Source organism: Peromyscus maniculatus, chromosome 1 (genome assembly GCF_049852395.1).
Source record: "Peromyscus maniculatus bairdii isolate BWxNUB_F1_BW_parent chromosome 1, HU_Pman_BW_mat_3.1, whole genome shotgun sequence".
Lineage (NCBI taxonomy): Eukaryota > Metazoa > Chordata > Mammalia > Rodentia > Cricetidae > Peromyscus > Peromyscus maniculatus.
In genome coordinates, this window is record NC_134852.1 from 75,866,220 (window position 1) to 75,892,881 (window position 26,662).

At 46.7% G+C, this 26,662-nt stretch overlaps 1 protein-coding gene and 1 long non-coding RNA gene across 13 annotated transcripts in view; one reads left to right on the forward strand and one right to left on the reverse strand.

The window, feature by feature from the left end:
• Positions 1-26,662, forward strand: part of Apba2 (amyloid beta precursor protein binding family A member 2) — a 233,298-nt gene that overhangs the window by 182,006 nt on the left and 24,630 nt on the right. For all 12 annotated transcript variants that reach the window (XM_015994740.3, XM_076544361.1, XM_076544313.1 and 9 more), the window contains 2 exons: positions 9,273-9,353; positions 10,360-10,396. In XM_015994740.3, the coding sequence (XP_015850226.2) occupies positions 9,273-9,353; positions 10,360-10,396 (118 nt within the window). The remainder of the gene's footprint in view (positions 1-9,272; positions 9,354-10,359; positions 10,397-26,662) is intronic.
• Positions 16,510-25,240, reverse strand: LOC121829395 (uncharacterized). The gene is made up of 3 exons (XR_006072188.2): positions 24,720-25,240; positions 17,793-17,907; positions 16,510-16,643 (listed from the first exon to the last, which is right to left on the reverse strand). It is a non-coding gene; the product is annotated as an uncharacterized LOC121829395 (long non-coding RNA).

The following is a 26,662-nucleotide window of genomic DNA, read 5'->3' on the forward strand; positions in this document are numbered from 1 at the left end:
AGCCCAGAGAGGACACAGGGAAAACGGAGGATCCAGATTGAGGACGGTAATGAGAGGGAGACAGAGATTGGTCATCATGGGCGAGGAGCCAAGCTAGAAGAGAATTGAAGTATAAAAGCCAAGGGCTAGAAACATGAAGGCCAAAGTCAGTGGGGCAAGCATGGGAAGGCTTGTCGGGAAGAAAAGCTCTGTGCATTTCCGCTCTTTGTTCTTGGTTGGCTCCTGTCCATGGCCCACAGCATTGCACAGGGCCTCATATTTACCAGAGGCTGGACCAATATCCAGCTGACAAACATGGTTAGTCACATGACATTGCCAAAGAAGTACCGACCTCATGCACTAATTTTTAGAAGCACCATCTGTTTGGGAAGGAAGTCAGCACAGATAAACATGAAATGTGGAGATGCATGATGCCACACGTGGTGTGTTCACCTGAAGTGTGACAGTGTGACATGGCGGTCATGGGATTTCACCCCATAGCCTCCATTCCTAGTCAGGGTTAAATCAGACACTAAGAAAGGTAGGGGCTGTTGGAGCAAGGGGTTCATCAGCAATAACTTGTAACCATATGGCAGACAGCATGGGAAAACAAGCACATCCCAGGCATGCTGGGAAAGGATGTGTGTAGGGTGGTGTCCCTGAACAGATGGTGACATCCCAAACTGGCTGAATCAAGGTTTACCCACGGATCCCATGGCTTACGTTTCTAGAATGCCTACCATCACAGGAAAGAAGCTGGTGTCTGTCCACCTGGGGCCAAGCTAAGGTCCAAACAGTTGGAGTTGAGAGATAGCCACATTTAAGTTTTCCAAAGCCCAGTGCCTGCTTCTTCTTGTTTTAACCCCTGACAAGTATGCCAGGAATGCTCATGGTTCTTTGATCTCTGAGCCCGCTATGGAAATCAGGTGGGCACTGTCCTTGGTGCTGACGCACTGCAGCGCTAGCTCAGGGTGGCCTGCTCTGCCTACAGCCTGACTACGTAAGACTGTGAGCCCACCCAGGAGATGGGTAGGTGGGTGGGAAGCTGCTGGTCCAAGGGAGCAGCTCCTAGAGATGGCTCTGGCCAGACAGATGCTGCTGTTGGAGGAGACATTACCCATCCACCCTTGTCATCCTGTTTGGCTTGTATGCCTGCAAGTAGCCTCTGATTCTGCCCATGAGACTGGTGTGCTCGTTCTACTTTCTGTTGTAGCCTACCGATGCTTCTGACACTTCCCACACAGCCTTGCTTCGCCTCAAAGCAGTTGTGGAAACCAGCTGGGAGACATCTGTTACTGACCTTTGCTCTGAGTGCTGGGGGTGGGAGATGTCTGGTGATTTTGGCCATTGTGCACTCCTGCATAGCCTCACCTACCCAAGAGCCTCAGATGGAGACCACTCCATATGAAGGCCCTGACTCTCAAGGGCCCTAAGCCCCTATGTTACTCCTCTCTTTCTAGTCGCTAAAAACAGAAGCCTTGCCTTGCTGCGATCTACTCCCTGATCCATTTCCTTGTCCTCTAATAGTGTGTGTGTGTGTGTGGTATTAGGGGTGGAAACTCATTACCTTGTACATGCTAAGCCAGCACTCTTACCACTGACACGCACCTCTAACCTCCTCGTTGTTCATTCATTTTTTCCCATCCTTCATTTCTTCCTTCCTTCCTTCCTTCCTTCATCTCTGGTCTGTAAAAGCCAGCATGACGGCCCCTTTCTGAAGCAGCATTCAGTCTTCAACAAAGGAAAGATGGCCCAGTCCTCCAAACCCAGAGACACAAAAGCAGTGCTTTCTGTTGTTTAATAGCTCGTTCACTTAGACTTTCTCTCCTCTCCTTTCCCTTTGAACTTCAGGCAGAATGGGAAAAACCAGAACGCCTGCAACGTGGGCAATCTGGCTGGTGGGGAGAGATCTTGGCCTGGTAACTTTCTCTGGGGTTTGTGGCTCATATGTGACTCAGTTGTGATGAAGGGACAAAGAGAAGCATTTACCTACAAGTGACATTATTCAGTGAACAGTGGACAGTGAACAGAAGGAAGTAAGCCAGGCACAAAAGGACAAATGCCATGTGACTGGAGTCCCATTAACTTCCCAGGACAGAAGCAGAGTTCTGTCTTCCAGGGACTGGGAGGGGTTTGGTGGGCAGCTGTGGTTTAAGAGATATAGGATTTTCAGTTGTGCAGGACACCAGGAGAGCCGAGTGTGGGTGATGGGGATAGACTCAAAGCTGCTCAACTGTGCACTTTAAAATGGTTGGCAGGGTAAACTTACTATTATAGAAGATCTTTGTGTTACTAACTGACTTGAGTCTATTTGGAACATCAGTAACCAAGCTGAGCCCGTCTGAAGGTGAGTGTCTGGAATCACAAACACAGCCAAAGCGATTTAGGCCAATCAAACTGGTTTAGTTAGAACAACAGTAGATGCACTGCCTACCCCCATTTAGGTCGTGGGCACAGGGCATGTATGTGGTCATGAGGTCTGCTCTTTAGAAACTCTCAGGACTGACAGTCTGTGAGAGACTCAGCACTGAGTAGGAAGGGAGGGCTTCCTTTCTCTCCTAGGTCTTGGGTTGTGGTCAGTATCGGACACCTTGGCAGAAATGTCACACAAAAGATTATTAAAAATGTTGTAAGCACCAACAACTGACAAGGGGGAGTGACTGAGGTGAATACTAATGTCAGCACAGAGACATGCCTTGAATTACAAAGGGTTTACATTATAGTGAGCCCATGAGTCTTAATGTGGAAAACTGTAAGTGAAAAATGCACAACCACATTCCCAGCACCAGGGCCTAGCTGCACAGGACGCTGAGGATAGCTGTGTTTTCTGCTCCCAACTGGTGGGAGCTGTGGCTTGCTGTGCTGGCCCGCATCCTGACAGACGACTGCATTGCATGCTCTCAGTCCTTGGACGGTCCAAATCCACCGTCTAAAGTACAGTTCCTCCTGAATGCATGTTGTATTGCATCAGTGTGAAGTCGAAGAATGGAAAAGTCTGGTCATCAAGTGAGGGCCTCCTATCTTGTAATATCTAACGTCGACTGTTAATTCTACTCTTTCTCTTCCCACAAGTTTTAAAAAAAGCAAACATTCCATTTTTACATTTCCCAAAAGCTTGGCAGGGAGAAGCTGATTGGATCCTTGGTATCATTTTACTATGCTGTTTGGCAAAATGTCTTTTAAATTCTGGATTGCGGGATTTAGCCTTTGTGTCGGCTGCAATAGGCCGTTCCCGTGACTCTGAGGTCACTTGTTTGTTTTTGAGGACTAATCATGTTGACTGAAGCTGGGGACTCTTTCTTCTTAGGAGAACACAGCTTTGGCAATAGCAATTCCGTGCCAGGCATGCCAGCCCACGTGGTCTGACAGGAGGTAAATACCAAAGATGTCCCCTGGAAATTGCAGCCTCATATTGACTTAGCATTGGCCATTGACTTTCTTTTTGACATGGCACCTTTGTCCCGTTCCTCTCTCCGATGTCAAGCTCGTTTTCTTGGAATGTGTGCACAAGGCTTGAGGCTAATTGCAGGGCAGCTAGGGGAATTCAGAGGATGGCCCAGGCCAGGCTCCTGGGAGGACTCCAGGTCTGAGCTGTGAGTAACTCCAAGTCATTGCTTTTGCACCCCAGTGTGTTGTTACTATTGAAATCTGTCCATACAACATCTTCCCTTCAGATGAGCAGGAGGGAAGATTGAAGTTGTTTATGAGCCAGTGGTGGAAGACGCCATGGTGACACAAAGCAGGATTTAAGAGGGGGCGGGGAGGGTTGGGATATTCTTGTTGAAAACTTGATCACAACCAAGTAGGATTCTCCCTTGCTTGTAGTGTGCATTGCCTTGAGCCATGGAACACCTGTGTCCCTTTAAAGGTCCTTAGGGTGACCGCTCCACATGTGAGGCAGGTGCTCCGGAGATAAACAATTACATGGTGTGAGGTCTGTGTGGCTCACCCCTTTCCTTGGCAGCCCCTTCTACTTTGCCTGTAAGCTGCAGCTGGGGGGTGACGGTCATGCAGCAGGGTACTGCTGAGCTGGACTGGGTCACGAAGCAGGCAGGATGTTTAGATGTCTAGAGGGTCCTGCTCACTCTTTTTGTTGTTGTTGTTCAGTAGTTTCATTTCATTCATTGTTTTTATTTTTGTTTTTTTTCATTCATTGTTTCGGCAGGCTGTGTATGTGTATGTATCCTAAATCCTCACTCATGCTAGGCAAGAGCTGAACTACTGCTGGACACTGTCAGCTGCCATTATTTTGAAATTACAGTAATAAACACATGATATAAAATTTGACCTTGGGCCTATTTTGAAGTGAGTGCTCATTCAATGTCTTTTAATAAATGCTGTAGCCATTGCTGCCATCTGGTCCCAGCACATTCCCATTGCCTCCAAAGACCTCTCACCCTTAAGTAATCTTCCCTTGCCCTAACCTCCTACAACGGGAAATTTGCCTTCTATCTTTATGGATTCCTCTAGTCTAGATAGTTCAGTCTATGCTATGCTGTCCTGTTTGTCCGGCCTCTCCCTTAGCCTGCTTTAGGGGATCACCTGTGTTGCAGCAGTGTGTTGGAGCCTCATTCCTTTGGGGTTGCATGATATTGCAGGGGATGAGTGGAGCATGCCATGCCCATCTCCAACCACTGATGGACGTTTAGGTTACTTCTATGACTAATGTCAAAGTTGCTTTGAGTTATGCATGTATCAGTTTTCACGGACTCTTTTTTTTTTTTTTTAGCTTTATGGAGTGTATAGGGAGAAGCAGAATTTCTGGGCTGTGCGATCATCAGTGCTTATGTCTGTACAGTGGCGGAGCATTTTCCATCCCCACCAGCAGCCAGTGGGGGTTCTGCTTACTCTGAAATTGGAAAAAAAAAAATATAATAGTCCCAATCCTGTGGCAGGCCAGACTTGGCCTCTCCAATTCCCCGGGCCTAATCTCTAAAGGATAGTATAAATCTGTTTATAACCTGGGTTATCCCAGGGAAGGTTTAAACTTGGCAAAAATGGTAAGTCCAGTTTCCATGCTGCCTGTGGAATGTCAAGGGTAGGGTCCTCATGGCATATGTCCTGTCCTTAGTTAGAAGTGCCCTGAATAGTGCAGAACACATAAACACTCAAGATTGGCCACTGTGGACAGGACAGTCCCTTCACAAAGGTTGGCATGCAAATGTGAGTTTAGAACAAATGGGATTCTGCTCTGAAATGCATGGCAAGGCACCCTCCTCCACGGCCTGTACTCTCCCAGGCCCTATGGAAAGCCCACAAGCAGAAAAGCAGATGCTGTGTCTGGCTGATTATGCTGGTCTGTAGTGGAGAGGATCTCAGAGGGCCAGACCTAGAGTCCAAAGTCAGGCTGGAGAAAAGGCATCAGCCATCAGCCTCTGGAAGGGTGGCCAGACTGACAAATAGCACAATAAAGGGACCCTTTAACTTAGAGAGCTGATGTTGTGTCTAGAGTTTGGGTTTTACAAGATGAAAAGATGGTGATAATAATTGCCCAACATTATAGACGCACTTAGTGATACTAAACTCTACGCACACATAATTGAGAGGGCACATTTTATGCAATGGAAAAACTGGAGTTCAGGCAGATGATGCATAATTTTTAGTTTAATGTGTTTCATGAAATTCTTGGCATGAGCAGTGCATGGCCCTTCCTCCTCCCATTTACAGACCCACCTACAGATTTTACAAGACAGATTCTCTGACCAGCTGGTGGTCCCTACTGTGTCTGCCGTGACACTCTTAAGCCATACATCTCTTTGCAAAGGTGATCACCCTATCCCAAGAATAAACACCTTGTCCCAGTCCCATTTCCCTCAAGGTAAATATCACGGTAGTGGCCAGAGCTGTAAAAGGAATGGAGAAAACGAATAATGGCATTTTTTTTTTCCCCCAGAGCTCTGTGTGTGTCAGAGGGTGGTTTCTTGGAGCTTTTGAAAGAACATTTCCATGTTCCCGAGACAGACCCTGGCAGATCGTGCTTCTGGTTTATCCCCACTCAGAGCTACCCTTGTGTGGCAGAACTGGCCTGACCCACTCAAGTTGGGTGGAGGAAGAAATCTTTGTAGGGATATCAGATGATCAGGGCAGGCTGGCTCTTTTTTTAAAAAACAAAGTCTGAAATAGTCCCCAGAGGACACAGTCGTCTGAGTCATCCATGAGCCCTGGGATTTGTCTGTGGCAGGGTCATGTTGGAGGGGGAGGTGTGACACAGTGAAATGCTGTGATTTCTCCAGATCTAAGCTGATGTTGTCTGTTCCTAACATGTTTGCCGTTCAGGAGAAGGCTGTTGTTCCAGATGGCGTGAGCTGAGTGGGTGTGAGCCTGTTTCCTGTGAGTTCATCTCAATCAGTGTGGGTTATATTACTGGGTTTTCAGTTGAGTTAAGCCGACAAATCAGAATCGACACCTTCAAAATGCCAAACTTTATTTTACACCAACTGGAGCCAACATATTTATTCAGATGATTTATTCCCATTAGTGTTTTTATTAAGGGTGTTTATCTCTGCACTGAGCAGCTGTCCCTGGATCCCAGCATGATCACCCAGCCTGTGCCACACCACACACTGACTTGCTACCCTCACAACACCACAGTGGGGCTCCTCGTGAGAGCACGCTTCCCTTTACAGGCTCAGTGCTAGCATTGTCTGTTCTCCGTGCATGGCTGATGGTTTGGGCCGCTGCCAAGGATGAGGACACTGTTGGTAATTGGAAGATCCCTGGTCATGTCTTATTTTGACATGTGGCTAGCTGCTGTACCCAAGGGAGTGTCCAACAGGGTCTAGGTAGCATCCTTACCCAAGAGGCCTGAATCCCCAAATTCATTTAGACCTCAAACCCTGTGAGCTTCCAATGCTGGTTCCCATGCTGCCAGCCCCCTTACCACTCCAGGCCCTGGGTGGGGCTCATCACCAGACAGGTTTTCCTCAAGAGAAACATCACAAGCCCACCCTCCTTCTTCTTTGAAAATAAGCCTGGCTGTTTATGGAAAGATGTGGTTGTCATGGTGACGAGCAGCCCACTTGGGAATACATTCGAGGAGATGTTGACATGGAGGAGGGGTGGTACCTAGGGAAGACCTTGTGTTTTCGTGGATGCCCCGTACCATAGCCCCACATCAAGCAGTCCCGGGGCAGGGCATAGGAAAAGAATTGAGACTTCTCCTGTGTCCTCTGGCTAAGTCATGAACTCTAGCCTAAAGTTACCCAAAGGCCTAATGGCTGGCCTGTTTCAAACCTGGGGGCAGGGGCAGCCCCCTGTGTTCCATTCCCCATATCTGGTGTAAAGATTTCTCTATTTGTCTGTCTATCTATCTATCTATCTATCTATCTATCTATCTATCTATCTATCTATCTATCTATCTGAAGTTTAGGCACCACCCCAGCTGTAGCATGGGTGGTAGGTTCTGTGTGTTGCTTTCTCAAGGGCTTCTTGGGGTTGAGTGGGACTGGTCAGCAGCAGGAGGCAGGGCAGGCCTGCAACAAAGGGAGTCTGTGCAGAAGCTCATGTCCTAGAAACAGGAAGATGCACTCAACGGTGTATAAATGCACCTTCCTGGTACTGTGGTACTGTGTCATCATCCTACCGCTTGCTGTTACTTCCGGGAAGTCCCGTGACTTACGGGGCTGCTCCCCAGAGCTGTTTGGTTTGGGTGGTGGCTTCTGTACCTTGGATCTTGCATCTGTCTTCTGCGTGGCATAAAGAACTGAATGCAGAAAACATACCTTAAGGGTTAAATCATATTGTTTGAGGGAGGGAAGTTATGGGTGGAGATCGTATTTTAAGGGGAAATTGCGTTTCATGTTGTGTTTTATTTTTTTGTCATAGTAGTAGGTTGACTCACTTGCATTTACTCTCACTCAAGAACCTAAATTTATTCTAACAATATGATTTTTAACTCTTGAACACTGTGAGAGGAAGGTACCACCTTGGGAAATACTATATAGAATCATTAAAAAAGAAAAAAACTAGAGCCGGGCGGTGGTGGCACACGCCTTTAATCCCAGCACTCGGGAGGCAGAGCCAGGCGGATCTCTGTGAGTTCGAGGCCAGCCTGGGCTACCAAGTGAGCTCCAGGAAAGGCGCAAAGCTACACAGAGAAACCCTGTCTCGAAAAACCAAAAAAAAATAAATAAATAAATAAAAAATAAAATAAAATAAAATAAAATAAAATGTGGGTCCAAAGGAAACAAAAACAAAGTCTTAAAGACACCCCCCCCCAACCAAGTTCTCAGCAGCATTACTTGGCATAGTCAAAGGGTAGGAGCAACCCAAGCTGCCTTCAATGGATGAATAAAAAGAGTGTGCCACATACATAACGTGGAACACTGCTCAGCCTTGAAAAGGGAGATTCTGATAGTATAACATGGGTGAATCTTAAGGACATCGTGCTGAGTGAAACAGGCCATTCACCAACAGATAACCACGATGTAGTTCCATGTATCCCAGGCACTTAAAACAGTCTGCTTCATAGATCCAGAAAGTAGAGTGGAGTGAATGGAGGCTGCCATGACAAAATTGCTGGGAGTTGGGAATTGTAGTTGCTGGTCAGGTTGCTATTAAACATTTTACCTTTATTTTTAGTTATTTGTATGTGTCTGTATGTGTCCATATGAGAGCCCATGAAGGCCAGAAGAAGGTGTCAGATCCCCTGGAGCTGGAGTTAAGGGCAGCTGTGTGTGGCCCCATGTGGGTTCTGGGAACTGAACTCAGGTCCTCCAGAAGAGCAGTACACATACCTAACTGCCTAGCAGTCTCTCCAGCCCAGGTTTCAGTCTTGTATTTTGAACTGTGTCTTGGAATGGATGGTGGGAATGACGTACAACAGCCTAAATATACTTTATTTCTTTCAACTATACACTGAAAATAGTTCAGGTGGTAAATGATGTGCTTTATTAAAATAAAAATAACAGTAATGCCGGGCGGTGGTGGCACACGCCTTTAATTCCAGCACTCGGGAGGCAGAGCCAGGCGGATCTCTGTGAGTTCGAGGCCAGCCTGGGCTACCAAGTGAGTTCCAGGAAAAGGCGCAAAGCTACACAGAGAAACCCTGTCTCGGAAAAAAAAAAAAAATAACAGTAAATAGTAAAAGATAAATAATTTAAAACTTTAGAAATATAAAAGTATTCATATTCATTGTATAGCAATTTAATTGAATGTGTATGGCTACTTGGACACATGTGTATGTGTCCCTACACATGTGTATTTTAAGACCGAATTTCATTGAATATTGTTTTCTTTTAACCTGAGTTCAATTTTCTACTATATAAAAACATAATCAACTTTCTGGTTTCCAGGTTTGCAATGGCTTGGAGCAGCCAAGGAAGCAGCAACGCTCTGATCTCAATGGACCCACTGACAATAACAACATCCCAGAGGTAATTCCCTTCCAAAGATGAGAGCTCTGGGCCAGAGTTCTCATGATGGAGTTGCTGGCTGTGTGATGGTCAGCTCACTCTCCTAGTTCTTGTACCACCCAGGATCCTGGGGAGAGAAAGTTCAGATCAAGCCAACGTAGGACCACTATCTGAGGAAGAGATGTGGGTTTTTTTTTTTTTGTCCTGGGAGGAGGGGACTCACATATCCTGAGGACTCACAGCTGCATTGGGCACTGTTGGTGCATTGCTGATGGTGTGGGGGTCCCCGGTGCTCCCTGATGATGGTGTGGGAATCCTTAGTGCTCCCTAATCTGGTAGAAACTCAAGGGTAGCCTGGATTTCTCAATAGCAGAGTCATTGACATTTAGGGTGGACAGTCATTTTTTGACAGGCTTCCCTATGCTTTATAGGTGGTCTATGAGCATCCCTACCCACTAGATACCAGCAGCCACTACCCTGTACCTCAGTTATAACAACAAAATGTCTCCAGACATTGACCAATGTGCCCTTAAGGACAAAAATCATCCTGATTGATAGCTACTTGCCTAAACCAATAACATGCTTATCTGATTCAAATTAAGGCTTAGACAGGTTACCTTTCCTCTCTGGGGTAGTTGAGACAAGATTATCTAGCCCTATTGAAATGTTGTAGCCATCAATGGACTGGCTTCCCATCTCCTTTACTGTGGTCTTGAAGACATGCCCAGGAAATTCTCATGCCCAGTGACTTGAGAACCATTGAGCTGACTGCTCTTAAAGCTCCTTCCAGCTGTGACATACTAAGCTAGGGGTCCTTGAGGACTGACTTGTGTGCTTGTGTGATCCTTTTCAGCATCCTGTGTCCCATAGAAGACCAGCTTGCTGTGTGGATCTGATTTCTTGGGAATACCAGCCATTCATGGGGTTAGACTGTTCCAGCCCAGGGTGGTATATATCTTGATATAGTTCTCATGAAGTCAGCTTTTTGCAATGATTATGTTTCATTCTCTTTGTTATTTCTCAACAGACAAAGAAGGTGGCATCGTTTCCAAGCTTTGTGGCTGGTAAGTGACTTCAGATTTGATCTCTCAGGAGGCAGTTACACTTTATGTAAAAGCAAATGGTCCTTTTGTGTGTGGGTTTCCTCTGGAGACTCTTCCTTGGAAAGCACTGTTTCCAACAAGGTGCCCTCAGGCATTTGGCCCTTTGGGTGCTGCATTAGCTGTGGTGGAGAGAGGGGCTTATCTGCCTGATTCAATGCAATGAACAGCGAGGACCATTCATGTGTTTTACCCTCGCGAACTGCATCACAGACGACACGGAGGGCTGGATTAATGCACTGAGATGTGTCTATCTAAGTAGCTCATTATGATCTACTTTTCATCAGGGTGGTTATAATGACATCCAAAAGCTGGCTGTTCCTTTTCACACCCCCTCTCACTTTCTCCTCCCACCCTTTTCAAGATTAGCAGCGCATCTTCACATCCCATAAAGAGCAAAGCAGACTGACTTGATGGGTTGGTTCTGTGTCAGTGTTTGGGGTGGGGACACTCCTACTCGGCTTTTGATGAAGCGGACTTACAGTGGCCTCATGTAACAGGTGTCCCCACAGGGTCCCTGTTGGGTCCAACATCAGAGCAAAGAACCTCTTAAGCAGGCCTTTTCTCCGCCAGGAGAATGTTTCTTGCCTCTAATGTGTTATAATAAACAATGTGAGTTTTATTAATTCTTTCAATAAGCTGATAATTAATTCTTATGAATATTTATAGGAGCAAAGTAAATGGATCTTCAGAAACAAATGGCTTTAAACCTTTGCCATTCTGCTTTGCATTCATGGTAAATAACAGAAGCCTCCAAGTTCCCCTTTAAGGATGAGTTTGAACCAGGCTTAACTAGTTCCAACTGGTTCACTATGTTGACTGCTATAACCAGCTTAATGCCATTTAATTCAGAAGATAATCAGTTTTAACTGTGAGAACTCTTATTTAAAACCCAAGTAGGCTAGACTCTATAATGCCCAATGCAAATAGGCTCAAAAGGGTTTTGCCCAACAATTTACTTGTGGCTTTATGTGTATTTTTACTGGTTCCAACTGGCTCCAGCTGGTTTGCATTAGATCACAGCAGGTGATTGTTGTTACCTGGCTGGCCTTAGTTTTTCAGGGTCTTATGATTGGCAGGAAAAGACCACACCCCTCTTGTCACTCCATGGAGGGGCGTGACTGGGTTCTGATCTGAAGGAGGAAACATCAATGAAGAACATCACATCTCTCCCTACTATTTTTCTTGTTGGGCTGCAGATAAAATGGGCACAACTCAGTCACAACCCTTCAGGGATCTGGGGTCTATGGACCTAAGAAACAGACTTGTCAATAGAGCATGGTTTTGTTTGTAAAGAATTTCAAACTGTCTCTGGACAGGTCATGGTTAGCAGAGACAGCTGGGTAATCTTAAATCTGCAGGAGGTGGGGAAGGGGGTATTCCAGAAGCTGTCCATGTGTTCCATCTGACTGTATCACATCACTTTCTAGAAGGCTCATGTATTTGAGCACCTGAGAGTGTTTCTTACCACATCAGAACGAGATAGAGTCTTCATACCCGCTCAGATGGTGTAAACTGCATGTGAACAGCTCATACCAGTATGGACCGCTCACACTAGCCTGGACAACTCAAAAATTAGTCCCAACTTAGGAGAGAAACTAATAGATCATTATGAAAATATGGAAATCTTAATCAAAAGCCCATCCCTTCATATGAGAGAATTCACATCCAACAAAACCCTCATGGACCAATAGTTCTTATAAAACTACAGAAAGAGACAGTGATGAGTATCTGTCACAGGAAAACCTAGACTATAATGAGCTTAGAGATGCATCTGGTGTTAGATATCTTTACCAGCTGGGATGGACTTGTGTGCAAGGACCCACTTGACATTTGCTTGTGTAGCAGAGAAGCATGTGAGTGGTGTAAAGAAGTCTCAAGGGGAGCCACTGACCATTCAGTGACTGTAATGTTGGATTAGCTTCCTGGCTTCCCTTGGTCTCGTCTTCAGGCCTGTAACCTCATTGTCTGCAGGACTCTAGCCATTGTTTCCTGCTCCAGCTAGGAAAAGAAAGGAAGGGAAATGTCCAAACCAACATTGTTGTCTCTCCCTTTACGTTAAAGGATTTCTGTGAATAAGAGTGAGTAAAGGGGCTGGAAGGTGGTCAGTTATTCAAGTGCCTGCTGTGTAAGCATGAAGACCTGAGTTCGGGTCCCCAGCACCCATATAAAAAATCATGTGCAGTGATGCATGTCTGTAACCCCAACACTTTTGGGGGGACTTGAAGACAAGCAGACCCCTGGAACTTGTTGGATGCTAGCTTAACCAAATTCATGAGCTCTGGGTTTCATGTTCAAAAGTAAGGTAGAATGCAATCATGGAACATGCTCAACACGGACTTCTGGCCTCCACACACACATGCCTGCGTGAACACATACATATCACACACACACACACACACACACACACACACACACAAATATGTTATCTGTCTGAGAATTGTGTTTTCCATTATCTTTCTAAGCCTGTTCACCAGGTAACTAAGAAATAGTTTGTCAGCTCTATCAATGAGCAGCGTTGTTATGACAAAGATGCTTGGATTAGCAGACTGTGTCTAGGTGGGGGAATGTCAGCTCTCTCAGTGAGCAGTAATGCTATGATAAAGTTGGCTCTGATCGGCTCTGTATCTAGGTGGGGAGTAATAATCATTGAGGGTGTCACTCGTGTGATTCAGTCTGTCTCTTGGAGGGTCCCTGGAAGCTACATGTAAGTGGTTTGAGAACTACATGACCATGACAACTCTTGGCAACAGGAGGTTTTTAAACTGCATGAGGTCCATATGCTCTTCATAGTAGGTGCTTTGTATGCTCATAGCTGGGCCATCAAGCAGCCCTGTTAGACCAGCTATGGACAGTGCATGGACATAATTCTGTATGGATTCGGTGGAAGAGGCAAGTGATCAATAGCTCCCATCTTATTCCCTCAAAACAAATGGCCCTGTGTCTAGTTGAGGTTCAGGTCCCCCAAGAGTCTGACTGTTTAGGGAATTTATTAGAAGACTTTAGGGGAATCTGGGTGTGATGGTACAGGCCTGTAATTCCAACACTGAGGAGGCAGAGGCAGAGGAGCATGATTGGAGTTCAAGGTCATCCTCCATAGCAAATCTAAGGCCATTCTGTACTTTATGAGACCATGTCTCAAAAACAAAACACCTAGAGGATCTCTTCAATGCACTTGTTACCTCTCATGGGCAGAGCTGTGTTGTAGGAAGCCTCCAATCCCTCCCCGTTTTAATGGTGGGTGAGTGGGGAGCTGTGTACTAGGCTTTCTGTGGCAGCGGGGAAGGTCTAGAGAGGTGCTGATTGAACAAACCCTCATCTGCTAAACTAGTGCCTCCGGCCAGTGAGCATTTCAACCTTCTAGATGGAAGAGAACTGTGGTAGCACTAGTGGAAACCCATGAACTGTGGACTGGTGGCTGTGGAGCCCCCATGGGACTGGACTAGGCCCTCTAGACATGGAAGACAGTTGTTTGGCTCGAACTGTTTGGGGGGCACCCAGGCAGGGGGATTGGTATCCGTCCCTGGTGCATGGGCAGGCTTCTGGGAATCCAGTGCGTGTGGTGTGACACCTTGCACAGCCTTGGTGCAGTGGGAAGGGGCTTGGACCTGCCTAGACTCAGTGAGCTGGGCTCTGCTGACTCCCCACAGGAGACCTCGATTTGAGGGATGTGGGGATGCAGGGTGGCTTGGGAAAGAGGGCTGGGGGGTGGGAGAAGGGAGGAGGGGGGTCTGTGGATAGCATGAGGAGTGAGTAAAAAAATTTCTTAATAAAGAAAAATTAAATTAAATTTAAAAAGTTAAAAGAGCAGATTAAAAAGAGAGAGAGAACTGTGGTAGAAATGCTGAAGAACTGAGAAATAAATGTCTGTGAGGCCGTTGCTTAGGAGTGGACACACATATCCTTCTCAGAAGTCTAAGTTACCTGGAAACTTGCTTTTCTGGAAAGTTAATGGGAGATGGCCTTTCACTCTAGCTCAGGCCTTATTTCACTTGGGATGCTTGTTACGATTTTGAGAACAGTAAAACTTGAGTAAGATCGGCTTCATCCTAACATTGACCAGGTATCTTAGGGTTTCTATTGCTGTGATAAACCATGACCAAAACTACGTTGAGGGAAAGGGGGTTATTCCAGCTTCCCACTCTCAGGTCACACTTCATCTCTGAAGGAGGTCATGGCGGGAACTCAAGGCAGGGATGTGGGAGCAGGAACTGAAGCAGAGACCTTGGAGAAATGCTGCACATTGGCCTCCCCAGCCTGCTTTCTTATACCGTGCCAGGCCAGCAGCCCAGGGATGGCATTGCCCACAATAAGCTGGGCCCTCCCACATCAATCATTAATCCAGAAAATGTCCCATAGGCTTGCCTCTATGCCAATCTTGTGTAGTCATTTTCTCAACTGTGGGTCCCTCCTCTCAGATGACTGTTGCTTATGTCAAGTTGACAAAAAACAAAAACAAAAACAAAAACAAAAAACCAAAATCCTAGCCGACACCTGGGCATGGTGTGGCCCAGCCCCATGCTGTTTATTATGCCTGTACCATGTCACCTGACCAGTTACCCTATGAGGAATATGGACTTTCTGTCCCATGGCACAGTAAGGCTAAAGTAACATAGCTGATGTCCTGTGGCTGAAGAGGGATAATGCCATGCCTGCACTTAGACCCATTAGTTCTTAGCCTGTGATTTCTGTCCAATGTGCCCTTGATAATGAGGATAATTGGGGCTGTGGCTTGGTGGTTGGGCCCATGTTTGGCATATGTGAATCGCTGAGTTCAATCCCAGCACCGGAAATTGATAGGTGGATAGATGGATGGGTGGGTGAATAGAAAGATGGTGAAAACTTGCATAAGAAGGAAGGCAACACCCAGCGGTACTTAGTTTGAGCCAGGCACGATTGATTTAAGTCTTCCAATATATCAGTACTTAGATATATTGATATCTAATATATCAAGAGTTGATATCCAATAAATTAACTCTCCAGTCACTCTAATAGCAGTAAGAGGTAGGCGTCATTTCAGAGGAAGAAATAGAGGTTCAGTGAGCACGAGTCATTGACTTAAAGTCACCAGATATGGAGTGGCTGAATGGGGTTGGAACCCAGGCTTTGGTCTCAGCTCATCATCCTTGTGCTGAGCTGCCTAAGCAAAGCTTGGTATGCAACAGCCCCTGAAGAGGAATAGAAGACATACCATTCAGGTTCCAGGGGCTTCACTAGAGAAGAGACCTGCAGATGTCAGGAGACTCCTAAAGACTTCCATAAGTGATGAAAGATAGAAGGCACATTCAAGATGCCCCCCCCCCCATTGCAGGATATGGTAGCTGGAAGCACATGAATCCAGGGTAGAGGATGTTGCAAAAGTTGCAGCTTGTGAACAAGCTTGTATAAAAGTCCAGCTTGCATGTGCTTCTTAAAGCCCAAAGGTTGGTACACAAGCAATGGCACCTAACTGTGTCTGCATTAGTCCAAAATAACCAAGATCAGAAGCTCATACCCCATTCCTCACACTTGCTGCTCCTTCTGTGATTGAGCCAAAGCTCTTGTGAGATGTCTGCAATCCCAGCACATCACCTTCAGCTCGAGGCTAGTCCTGCCATAATTCTCAGCTTCACATGTCAGAGTCGTGAGGTTCCTTAATGACCCATCTATAACTTGTCAGTGTGTCACACCTGGTCTGCATGCTGGCCAAGAGGAAGAATGGGGACCCTAGCCCATGAGGCTTCTGGTCCTGCCTGAGACCACTCTTCTTCAAACCTTTCTTCTCTCGGGGGTTTTCACAGTGACAAAGCTACCCTATTGGGTGCTTGTGTCCAAGATTTCACTTGCTCTTAAAATAAACACCTGGGGGCAAGCCTGTCTAAGCAGACACCTGAATAGAGGTGTCCTCTTTGACCGTGAGGGGACAAGGCTCCTGAGATGGCATAGGCCTGGGACAGTGTTGACAGGCTGGGAATCAGGTGATTCTGTGGGACCACAAGGATCATGGGAGTTCAAAGAGGGGTTAGAGAGGCAAACAGCTCTTCTCTTTTCCAAACAAGATCATTTTTATTAGCACTCAAGGACAGGTATTACACGTGTTTTAAAATAGGAACTTTTATTGCTTAGCAGAGGGCTTGAAAGAGTTCTTCAGGACAGAGTTTGGATCAGGCCAAGATCCGCAGAAGCGAAAAAGAGTTCCCTCCGGAGATCCCAGAGGAATGTCTTTTTGTACCTGCACAGTACAGAAAATTCGGTTCACACCCTGTCTTCTCTTTTGTGACTCCCCCTGAAGCTTCCTGGATGTACACCAGCTTACATACAGACTTCTCCTTTAAACAGATACTGCACTGGCCAAGTGGGGTCTTCGCCACGCACTCTCTTTTCTTAGTAAATGCTGGTGAGCACCCAGATCCAGCTGACTATTTAAGCAGTCATCCAGGGCATGGCCCGTGGGTGGGCAGTGGCGTTTTAACTAGTCTGGTACAAACCAACTCTGGTTTCTGGCCAGCGCAGCAGTGAACAGCCTTGTGTTGGGATGTGAGTTGTTCCATAGAAGCGCTCCTTGTATAAAGCAGGGTCAGCAGCTATGTCAATGTTAGAGCATGCTAACTTTGATTGGCATGGCTGAAGTGCCTTGCAGGAGGGGACAGTGGACCCGCCCTTGGTCCTTGTGCTGATCATTTTTATGTTGTCGTGACCAAATACCCAAATAGACAACTTAAAGGATGAAAGATTTAATCTGTGTCACTCTGTCAGGGCTCCATGGCAGCGGGCCTGTGGTGATCGGGCATGTGGTGGGGCAGATCAGCTCACTGCATGGCAGACAGGAAGGAGAAAGAGAGCCCCAAGGTACAGCCCCTAGGAATGTGCCTCCTACTTTTTTTTTAACTAGGCTCCACCTCTAAGAGCTTTCCTTACTTCCCAATGGTGTCAGCAAGTTATGAACTCACTGCTGAATTAACCCATTGATTGGGTCAGAGACTGTGTTTTCCAGTCACCTCTCAATCAGTGATTGGGGGTCACCTTTCAGTCAGTGATTGGGGGCACCTCTCAATCAGTGATTAGAGGTCACCTCTCAATCAGTGACTGGGTCACAAGACTTTTGGTGAGACACTTCATATCCGAGCTATAACCACTCTGACAGCTGTTGATGGAAGTACTGACTTCACATTTAGCACACTGCACCCTCCAGCTCAACGTTCTTACCCCAGGCACAGGGTACACAGTGGCATCACACAGATTTCACATACGTGTCTTTCCTCGGAAGTGAAATCAAACAGCGTGCCAGAAGTTCAAAAGCTAAGCTAAGCCGTTTGCGCCTCCCTCCTTCCCGCCTTTCCCGTGTGCTGCTATTGTGACAAAGTAACTCAGATTTACTTACAAGAAGGAAGAATTTATTTGGGATCATGGTTTCAAAACTTCCAGTCTGTGGTTGATTGGCTGTGTTGGAGGACTGTGGTGAGGCAGAACTCCATGGCACAGGGCAGGATGAGATTCTATCTCGTGGCAGTTAGGATGCAGAAAGAGAGAAAGAAAGGGTTGAGGTCCCCAATCCTCTTCAAGGCCACCCCAATAACTGTTAAAGGTCCTGCTACTTCATGATAGAGCTGTCAGTGGGGGTCTTAGCCTTTAGTACATGGGCTTCCGGGGGACACTTCAGATCCAAATTGTTAACATAGCATTTGTGGGGCTGAGGAGACCGCTCAGTGGCAAAAATGCTTACTGCATAAGCTGAAGGACCCAAGTTCCAATTCTTAACAGTCACCTAAAAACCAGATATAGTGGAACATGCCTGTAGCCCCAGTACTGGAGAGCAGGGGAGCAGGATGCTGGAGAGAGGAAATCCTGGGGGTAGGAGGCTTGCAGCCCACTAGTCTGTCTGGAACCTCAAGTTTCCGGTTCAGTAAGAGACCCTGCCTCAAAGCATAAAGTGAAGAGCAGCAGCAACACAGGAAGACATTGAACATTGGCCTTTGGCCTCCACACACACACATGGGTGCCTGCACCCACAAGCGCATACATACCACACACACATATACACACCCCCAAACTACAGGCAAACAAACAAAAAACCAAACAACCAAAATCTTATTCTTTGTCCATTCCTCTATTGGATTTAACCCTTCCATTCCCTGAGATGTATTGGAATATAATTGGAAAGTACAAAATGTGTTTGTGAATATGCACATGTTTTGATATAAAAATACATTGTGATATAATCTCTACAGCCAAGCTAGTTAACACATCCTCCTCTATCACAGCCCCCTCCTGTGTGGAGTAGAGAGAGAACACTTAATATCTACGATCTTAGCAAATTCCTTGCCTACAGTCCAGGGGCTCCCCCAAGATACTCAAACCCCACAGATTCTCAAGTCCTGTATAGCCAATGGTATAGAGCACACTTGGAATCTGTGCAAGTTCATACTTGTGGGTGCCTGATTCCCCACTGTGTGACATACAATACCTAACGCAGGTAAATGCTGTACAAGTGGTTGTCATGCTTTATCGTTTAGGGGGTAAGAACAAGAATACATGTCTGTATAGGTTCAATAGATACAGCTAAAGATCATTTCAGTCAGCGCTTGGTTGAACTGAAGATCGGGGACTGTGGACCTGGTGATGGTGGTCGGTAGTCACCATGCTGTATACTGGGTCGGCAGGGTTCACTGTCTGTGGCTGAATGTTGTTACACTTTGACCAATATTCGCTTAAGCCCTGGCCTTTATGTTTCTTATGGACTCATGCTATCTCTTCACTTGAAAGAGGTGAGCTCTTTGATTCACATTGGGAAGTTGTCCCAGGTTATCCTCATCTATACTTCGTGGTTTTGTTTGTTTTATTCTGTTTAGACAGAATTTCACCCTGTAGCCTTGAACTCGGAAACCTCCTATCTCAGTCTCCCCAAATCTCCCCAGTGCTAGGTTCACAGGTGTGAACAGCCACACCCAGACCTTGTTCTCTACACACACACACACACACACACACACACACACACACACACACACACACGTATATTACTTTGCTGAAATTTTATGGGTTCAAATGATCAATCTTCATTTGTAACTTTTAAGTTCAGCATAATCCTCTCATGGTTCAGATTATTTTTTTAAAGTTTTCATCTAGGACTTTTATATAATTTTTAAAAAATAAATCTGATAGATCTGCAAAGTTTGGGTGTATAGATGCAGACAGAGGTCACATTTTGAGTACCCTGTACCCAAGCAGCTGGCTAGCTGTGGCAGAACATCGTCAGTATGGAGGGCTCTGCCTTTGCTGTATTTTTCTGGCTCTGGGTCCATCTGGGGATGGTCCACCGGGGTCCCAACTGAGGCTGCTTTCCTCATGGGATTTCCATGCATTTTATAATTTGCTGGGGCTTGTGTGTTTCTGCTGTCACTGTTCTTTTTCACATCCTCCCCGGAGACTTTAGTGTGGCTCTTTTTCTATATATGGTTTTTGGATCAGCTTATCTAGTTACACACACACAAATTCCTCTTGGCATCTTTATTTGGCGTCCGTTCAGTTTATCTAGTTAGAGGAAAAGTGTCAGCTCTACAGCGTAGACATCTCTGATGCCCAAAGAGGCTTCTCATCCCATCAGGTCAAACGTATTTATCTTTAAAGCTTGTTCGGAAACTCTGGGGCATATCCTTTTCATTTATCCTTTGGTCTTTTATCCCACTTGTTGTTTTGGTAAATGTTATCTTTTGCTTCGTTACATTTTTTTCTGACTTGTTTGTAGGTCCAAAGAAACCTATTGATTTTTTTTAAATTAAATTCTAAACCATTGGTTTGGTCAATTTTCTTAGTTTTATCCCCCCCCCAATACATTTTTATGTGTGTTCTTGGCTCTTCCCTGGCTTAGAATCATACCATCTGCAAATTAAAATGTCTTCCACTCTCTCCTTTCTTGTTTTCTACCAACTCTTGCTCTTATCTCACTAAATTGGGTAGAAAATAAGGAACAGTATTATATAATAACGGAATGTGCCCACTAGTTTTGAAAGATCCATCCTTTTAATTTGTTATAAAATGTTCACACATACAGAAATTAGAAAGAAAATCATACTCATCACCATGCACCCTCACTGGCTCCAGACTCCCAGTGCCCACCTCCTCATGACCCGTAGTCTTAACCTCCATCCCCACACTCTCCCTGGTTTTCTAAAGCGATCCCATTTTTCCTTTAACTAATTCAACTATGTATCTCTAAAATATGGGAACTCTATTGGAAACTGTTGCAATGCTATTGTCACAACTAAAAGAAAGCTAGCAGCCATTTCTGTGTGTCATTCGGTGCCAGCTTGTGTGTGCATTTGCCCATGCACAGGGTCCCTCCGACAGAGATCTAAACCAGGTCCTCAGTGAGCCTGGCTGATAGATTTTATAATTCTCTTCTGCCTCTTACAGATTCTCCACTCATCTGTTTGTTTGTTTTTTCCTCTAATTTTCTTTCTGTTGCTGTCATAAAACACCGTGACCAGAATCACCTTAGGAGCAGAAAGGTTGATTTGTTTTACATTTTCAGGTGACCGTCCTTCATTGAGGGAAGTCAGAGCAGGAACTCAAGCAGGAGCTTGAATCAGAAGCCATGGAGGAGTGTGCTTGTTGGCTTGCTCAGAGACCCCACGCCTACTCAGCTTTTCTTATATAACCCAGGACCACTTGCTTGGGGAAAGCACTACCCATAATGAGCTTTTTCTCCTCCATCAACTAGCAATCAAGACAAGACTCCACAGACATGCCCACCAGCCAATCTAATCTAGACAGTTCCCCAAGGGAGGCCTCCCAGTCATCCTTTCAGATGACTGCATCAAGTTGACAAAGCTAACGATATCTGCTTTCTTCTTCACAGTCTTGATGATGCATTGTGGAAGTCTATTCATCCTGTGGCATTTTTTTCAGCACCCTGGGCTTGGTTGGTTGCATCTTGAGGGTGTCTTCTGCATGGCCCTCTGTCCATGTCCAGGAAAATGGTCAGGGTTTAGATAGAGCCCAGTCATAATAAGTTTGATTGCTTGGGCAGAGCTTCATAGATAGCATTACATCTGGCTATCTTTCAGTGTCTCTCTTTCAGTGATTTTTACCAGCAATAAATTATTGTCTAGATCCATTCATTGGTTATTCTGATAGAACCGTTTTCCCTGTTGATTCTTTGAACTTCTATCCAGACAAACTTTCCCTGATTATAGTGCACGCAAGAAAAGCTGGCTGTCTTGAGTTCTTCTCTTTAACAGTGTTTAAAATAATGAGTTTCTCTATCAATCTATATAGGTTAACAGTAGGCTTAGGGACTGGCACTGGGCATCCTTGGGTTGCAGCCTGGTGGGGTAGCCCTGAAGATGCCATGCTTATGGATATTTCCATGTCTCTAGCCAACTGGCTTTGTGCTGTTAGTCCCTCAGTCTTATGACCTCAATATGTTCTAAAATTCTGGCACAATTCAATGTTATTTTTGTCCTGGGAATGGAATCAGTTAATCCTTTCATCATGGAGCTAGGTGGAAATATTGTTTAGAGACCATAATCTGGGTGAAGTAGGGGCTCCCTGTGGAAGAGCTTAGGAAGTGAGCACATATGGTATGTATGTGTGACAACGATCTCCTGATAGTTACAGCCATGCAAACCCCTCAACCTGACCATGAGATGGGAAAAGTGATAATAGGATATTGCCTGCAAAATTAGGTTTGAGAAAAATAGGAAGAGAGTGGTGTCTGCCTCACTCTATCTTGCTTGTTCTCTAAGGGAGCCAGGCTGCTCTGTTGTGGTCCCGAGTTGCCCTGCAGGGAGGCCAGCAGGCGAGGGAGCTAAGTCTCTGCCAACAACCATGGGAGGGAACTTGGAATTGGTTTTTCTTGTTCAGGCCTAAGATTGTAACAGGCTTCCCAGCTACCTTGACTACAGCCTCCACAGAGCCAGAGGCCCCAGCTGAGACATAGCTGGATTCCCAAGATAATAAGTGTTTGATGTTTTAAGCCACTAAATTTGGGGGTAATTTTTATGCAATTATACTCAATAAACAATAACGAGTGTGCTGTATTTTCAAAGTTGCACTGCATGATGGTTCGTACTGATATCTTTTGCCAGGGCTTCGGGGCTCTTGCATTCATATTCTCTTGTTCCCGTGTCTCAGGTTCTGATTCTCAAAGTGATTATGCATTTGTCTTACTCTGCTAATCACACTCCAGTTCCAGAGATAACAGTATCGGTGTTGCCAAGGATTCAGGGCTGGAGGCTCAGTTAGGATTTCTTGGCCTTCATTCTTGTTTTTGCAGCAAAGCCTAGCGGGATGGACCACCAAATGACCTCAAGTAGGAAAGGAACCCTGGGGAAGCTCTGGGGCCTCCGGTGCCTCTCTTTCCATGGCAGCCTATCCCAGACCAATACTGTGTCCTGCAGCAGCTCTTTAAAATACCTGGGATTCATGTTCAGTCTTTTGATTATGTCACAAATGAACACTTAGATTACTTTTAATTCTTGGAAATAAGCTTTTGTTAGTATGACTATGGAAAGTACTTGCATGGGTCTAAAGTCAAACACACAACACAGGGTTTTGTTGTGTGCAGAGGTGTCCAGTCCTGGATCCTTATCTCCTTCTTCTCTATGGATACTTCTCCATATAGACAGTCATTTATAACGTTTAACATAGCCTTTTTTTTTAGATTTCCAAAATGCTCTTTTCTTTGTATAAACTTCTAAATGGACACATAAAACATAAAAGACCTTTTTAAGTTTTATATAGGATATTATGGGGGGGGGCGTTATATGAAGTTTCTTTACCTACTTGGTTTATGTGATGGTTAACGTTTCATGTATATTTATTGTGAGCTTACCTTCCCCGGTTTAGGTAAGTGGGGGTGAGTTTAGATTTCTTTTCTCCATCATGCCTTTTTTCTAAACACTCATCCTAGCCATGTGCTCAGGAGCTGCATGGTGTTAGTCACCTCCCAAGCCGCTCCACAGGACTCCACTGCAGGATGGCTCCTGTTCGGCTGTGCCTGGGGACTCCCCAGGTTTCTGCCTTCACAAATAATGCCATAGAAAAATGCATCTTCCTGTCTGGCCAGTCTTTTCTTTTTTCTTTTCTTCTTTGTTCCTTCGTTCCTTTCTTTCTTTTTTTCCTTTCTTTCCTTTCCTTTTCTTTTATTTTTCCTTTTTCTTGGAAGTCAGCCACCCAGATACACAAGCTAATGATTACAGTGTCCTCAGCAGTGCTGGGGATTGGGCTGGACTTGGCTTTGGCCTTTTCTTCTCTGCTTTGGCCTTTTCCTCTCTGCCACAGCTTCTCCTCCTGCACCCACTGACCTTGTCATTCACTGTGTTCTAAAGCACCACACCATGTCACTGTGAGTTGCCCCTCTCCATGACGGCCCTGCCCATGTCAGGCCTGAATTTACAGGTAGTGCCATCTATGAGCTGCACAGGGGCTTCTCGGTGGCCCAAGCTGCTGCAGAGTCGAGCCTTGCTCTTGCTGCTGTAGAGAGGGAAGCAATGTAGACCCCAGAGCCTTTCCCGAGGGCCTGGAGGCCATTCCTTCCCCTCTTGAGGCCTTCTTTCCATGGGTTGGCCCTTCATGGACCTGGGTGGTTGCCCTGACATGTGGTCTGAAGACTCTCCCGAGAATGACGTATCGGATTTGTGGCCTTTCTGAGGCCGTGGAGACAGGTGTCCCTCGGCACCATAGTCCTCACAAGATCCGATGCCTATTCCTTCTCACTCCCTCCCACTGAATCCATCTGTCTGTCTTACATATCTGCAAACTAGCAATCCTATTCTCTCCTTGGAGCCAGATCCGGGGAATGGCTCACAGCCCGCACCTGCCCACGTTCCTCACCCCATGGGCTGGATCCCGCCTGCTGTCCCTTGAAACTGCTCCAAGGTCACCGCTGGCTGCCTTGTCAGGGTGCCCAGTACATGAGGGCCCCTTATAGACGGCCTCCTGGCAGCACGGTACAGATGGGCTCTTCTCTGTCTCTGTCTCTGTCTCTGTCTCTGTCTCTCTCTCTCTCTCTGCCCCTTCTTGTCATGATGCCTGGCAGAGCTGGTTCCCGGGGGCTCCCTCTGCCACCTCTCTCCCTGTCCTCTCCACGGTGACTCACCCACGCCTGCACCTCTCACAGCTCATTCTTAATCTGTTGTCTAACCTGGGCTGCCTTCTAAGCTGTTCTTGGAAGGTGCCCTGGCCCCTTTAGCTAAACTGGTCCAAAAGCCCCACCCCAAGGCCAATCTTTTCCCAAGAAACCCTTTATAGTGAGCAGAAGCTCCAACCATCTAGCCAAGGGCAGTCTTCCAATCCCCCTCAACCTCACCTCACATTCAGCCCAAATTTTGGCTGACTTTCTCAGTCTCCATCCTCCTCCTGGTCTATACCAGCATCCTTTCTTGCTGGCTTGGACCCCTGCAGTGGCCACTTAGCGGCTGTCCATTCTTCCTCCCTGTTTTATCTCTCTGGAGAAAGTGGTGTGGTTGGGCTACTCCCCTGGCTGTTAGGCCAGGGTGACCATCTTTGGAAGGGCTCCAAAGTCCTCACATCTGGCCAGTGCTCTTTCTACACTCTGACTTATTCCAGCTGCTGGCTCATTCCTTGCACCAGGTCATCTGGACAGCCTTTAGTCCTTCTGAATTGCTTCTCTCTCTGCCACCCCAGGACCTTTGCGCCGGCTCTTGACTCAGCCTGGAAAGCTCTCTTCCCCGACTTGCTGATAGTGTCCAGTGTTGCAGACTCCCACTCACTGGCAGCCCCGCCCAGGTTCCTCAAGAGGTTGAGCCTGCTCCTCTTCCTTTGGGGCCACACCCTCCCTTCCTGATGCTCACCACAGTCCTTCCTGATGAGTTTTGTTGGCCTGTGGACTGGTGTCAGCCTCACCCTCCAGCCAGTGAGCCATGTTTTGTGACATCACAAGTCCTCACAGGCTGGATGCGGATTTGGGGAAAGTCCTTTGACCTCGCTTCAATGGTCTTTCTCCTACAGTGGGATAATGAGGTTGATTTCATGGGATTGTGAAGGACGGATGGCCGCGACTCTGCTTTCACACAGGGCTGGTGAGTGAGACATGGCAGCTGCACCCAGGGCCTCCCAGCCGCACACAGTTCTGTCCGCCCGGTGCTGTGCTCCGGCCCCACAACCGTGCTCTCTGGCACCCAGGGAGAGGTGGGCAGTTTTGGAGCCGAGGAGAATAACGGAAACAGACGGCTGTCTAGCAGCCTCTGCCCACTCCTAACATGCAGGATTGTCCTCCCCAAGTAACAGAGATGGGTGACCCCAGGTACAGCTCCACAAGACCCCAGCACTTCCCTGTCCACAGAGCTGGCAAGGAGCCTCAGGTCCAGGTCCAAGTGCGGACCCCAAGGTCACACATAGAGCACAAGGACTCTCCAGGGCAGGACAGCGGGCTCTTTAACCATGCTGCTACTTCAGGAAGGGAAGGAAGAACAGTGTCCCGCACCCCTGTCAACTGCACACACAGGGGACATATGCTGTGTGAGTCAGAGGTACATCAGGAAGGGGCACGTCGCCCTCTGGGGACTCAGGCTCACCTGTCTGTCAAACGTTTGGAGTTACTGTGCTCTCTGTCTCCCTCTGCTGGTGTCAGCCAAGCGTTGCTGCCGGAGTTCAGCAAAGGAAGAACAAGTGCCCTTCACACACAGGGGTCTGTGCCCTCCACTGCTCTCAGATCAGTGAGGAGCGAGAGTCCTGCCAACAGTCTCTTCAGGTGCATGGCTGAAAACAGGAACATGAGCGCCATGGAGGTCCAGAAAGCTGGCCATGTTGCCTGGGGAACTGATGGAAGGAGCCGCTAGACAGCAGCCTCCGAAAGTGGGAGTCAAAGTCAGAAGAGAGACCGGTCCCTGCCCCTCCCTCCCACAGGAGGAGGGGACACTTACCTGGCTGAGACCTTGGTATTGGCTGAGTCTCACCAAGGGTAGATAAAGTCCCTGCACCAGCTGCAGGACACAGTAGTGGCCCTCTTCTTTCACACGCACGCACGCATGCATGCACACACGCGCACACACACACACACACACACACACACACACACACACACACACATTATTATTATTATTGCACTGGGCCCCACTTGGGGAATGCAGGCCTATGAGCTGCCCCTTGGCCAGTGATACAGACATCTCCGACCCATGCTTGCTGGAGAGAAAGAAGCCCCAGGTGGCCTATGGTGGACAAACTGAAGTCCTTCAGTCCGAAGTCCCAGAAGTCAGGGTTGCAGTGTCCAGGTTGTGATGTTGGGATGGT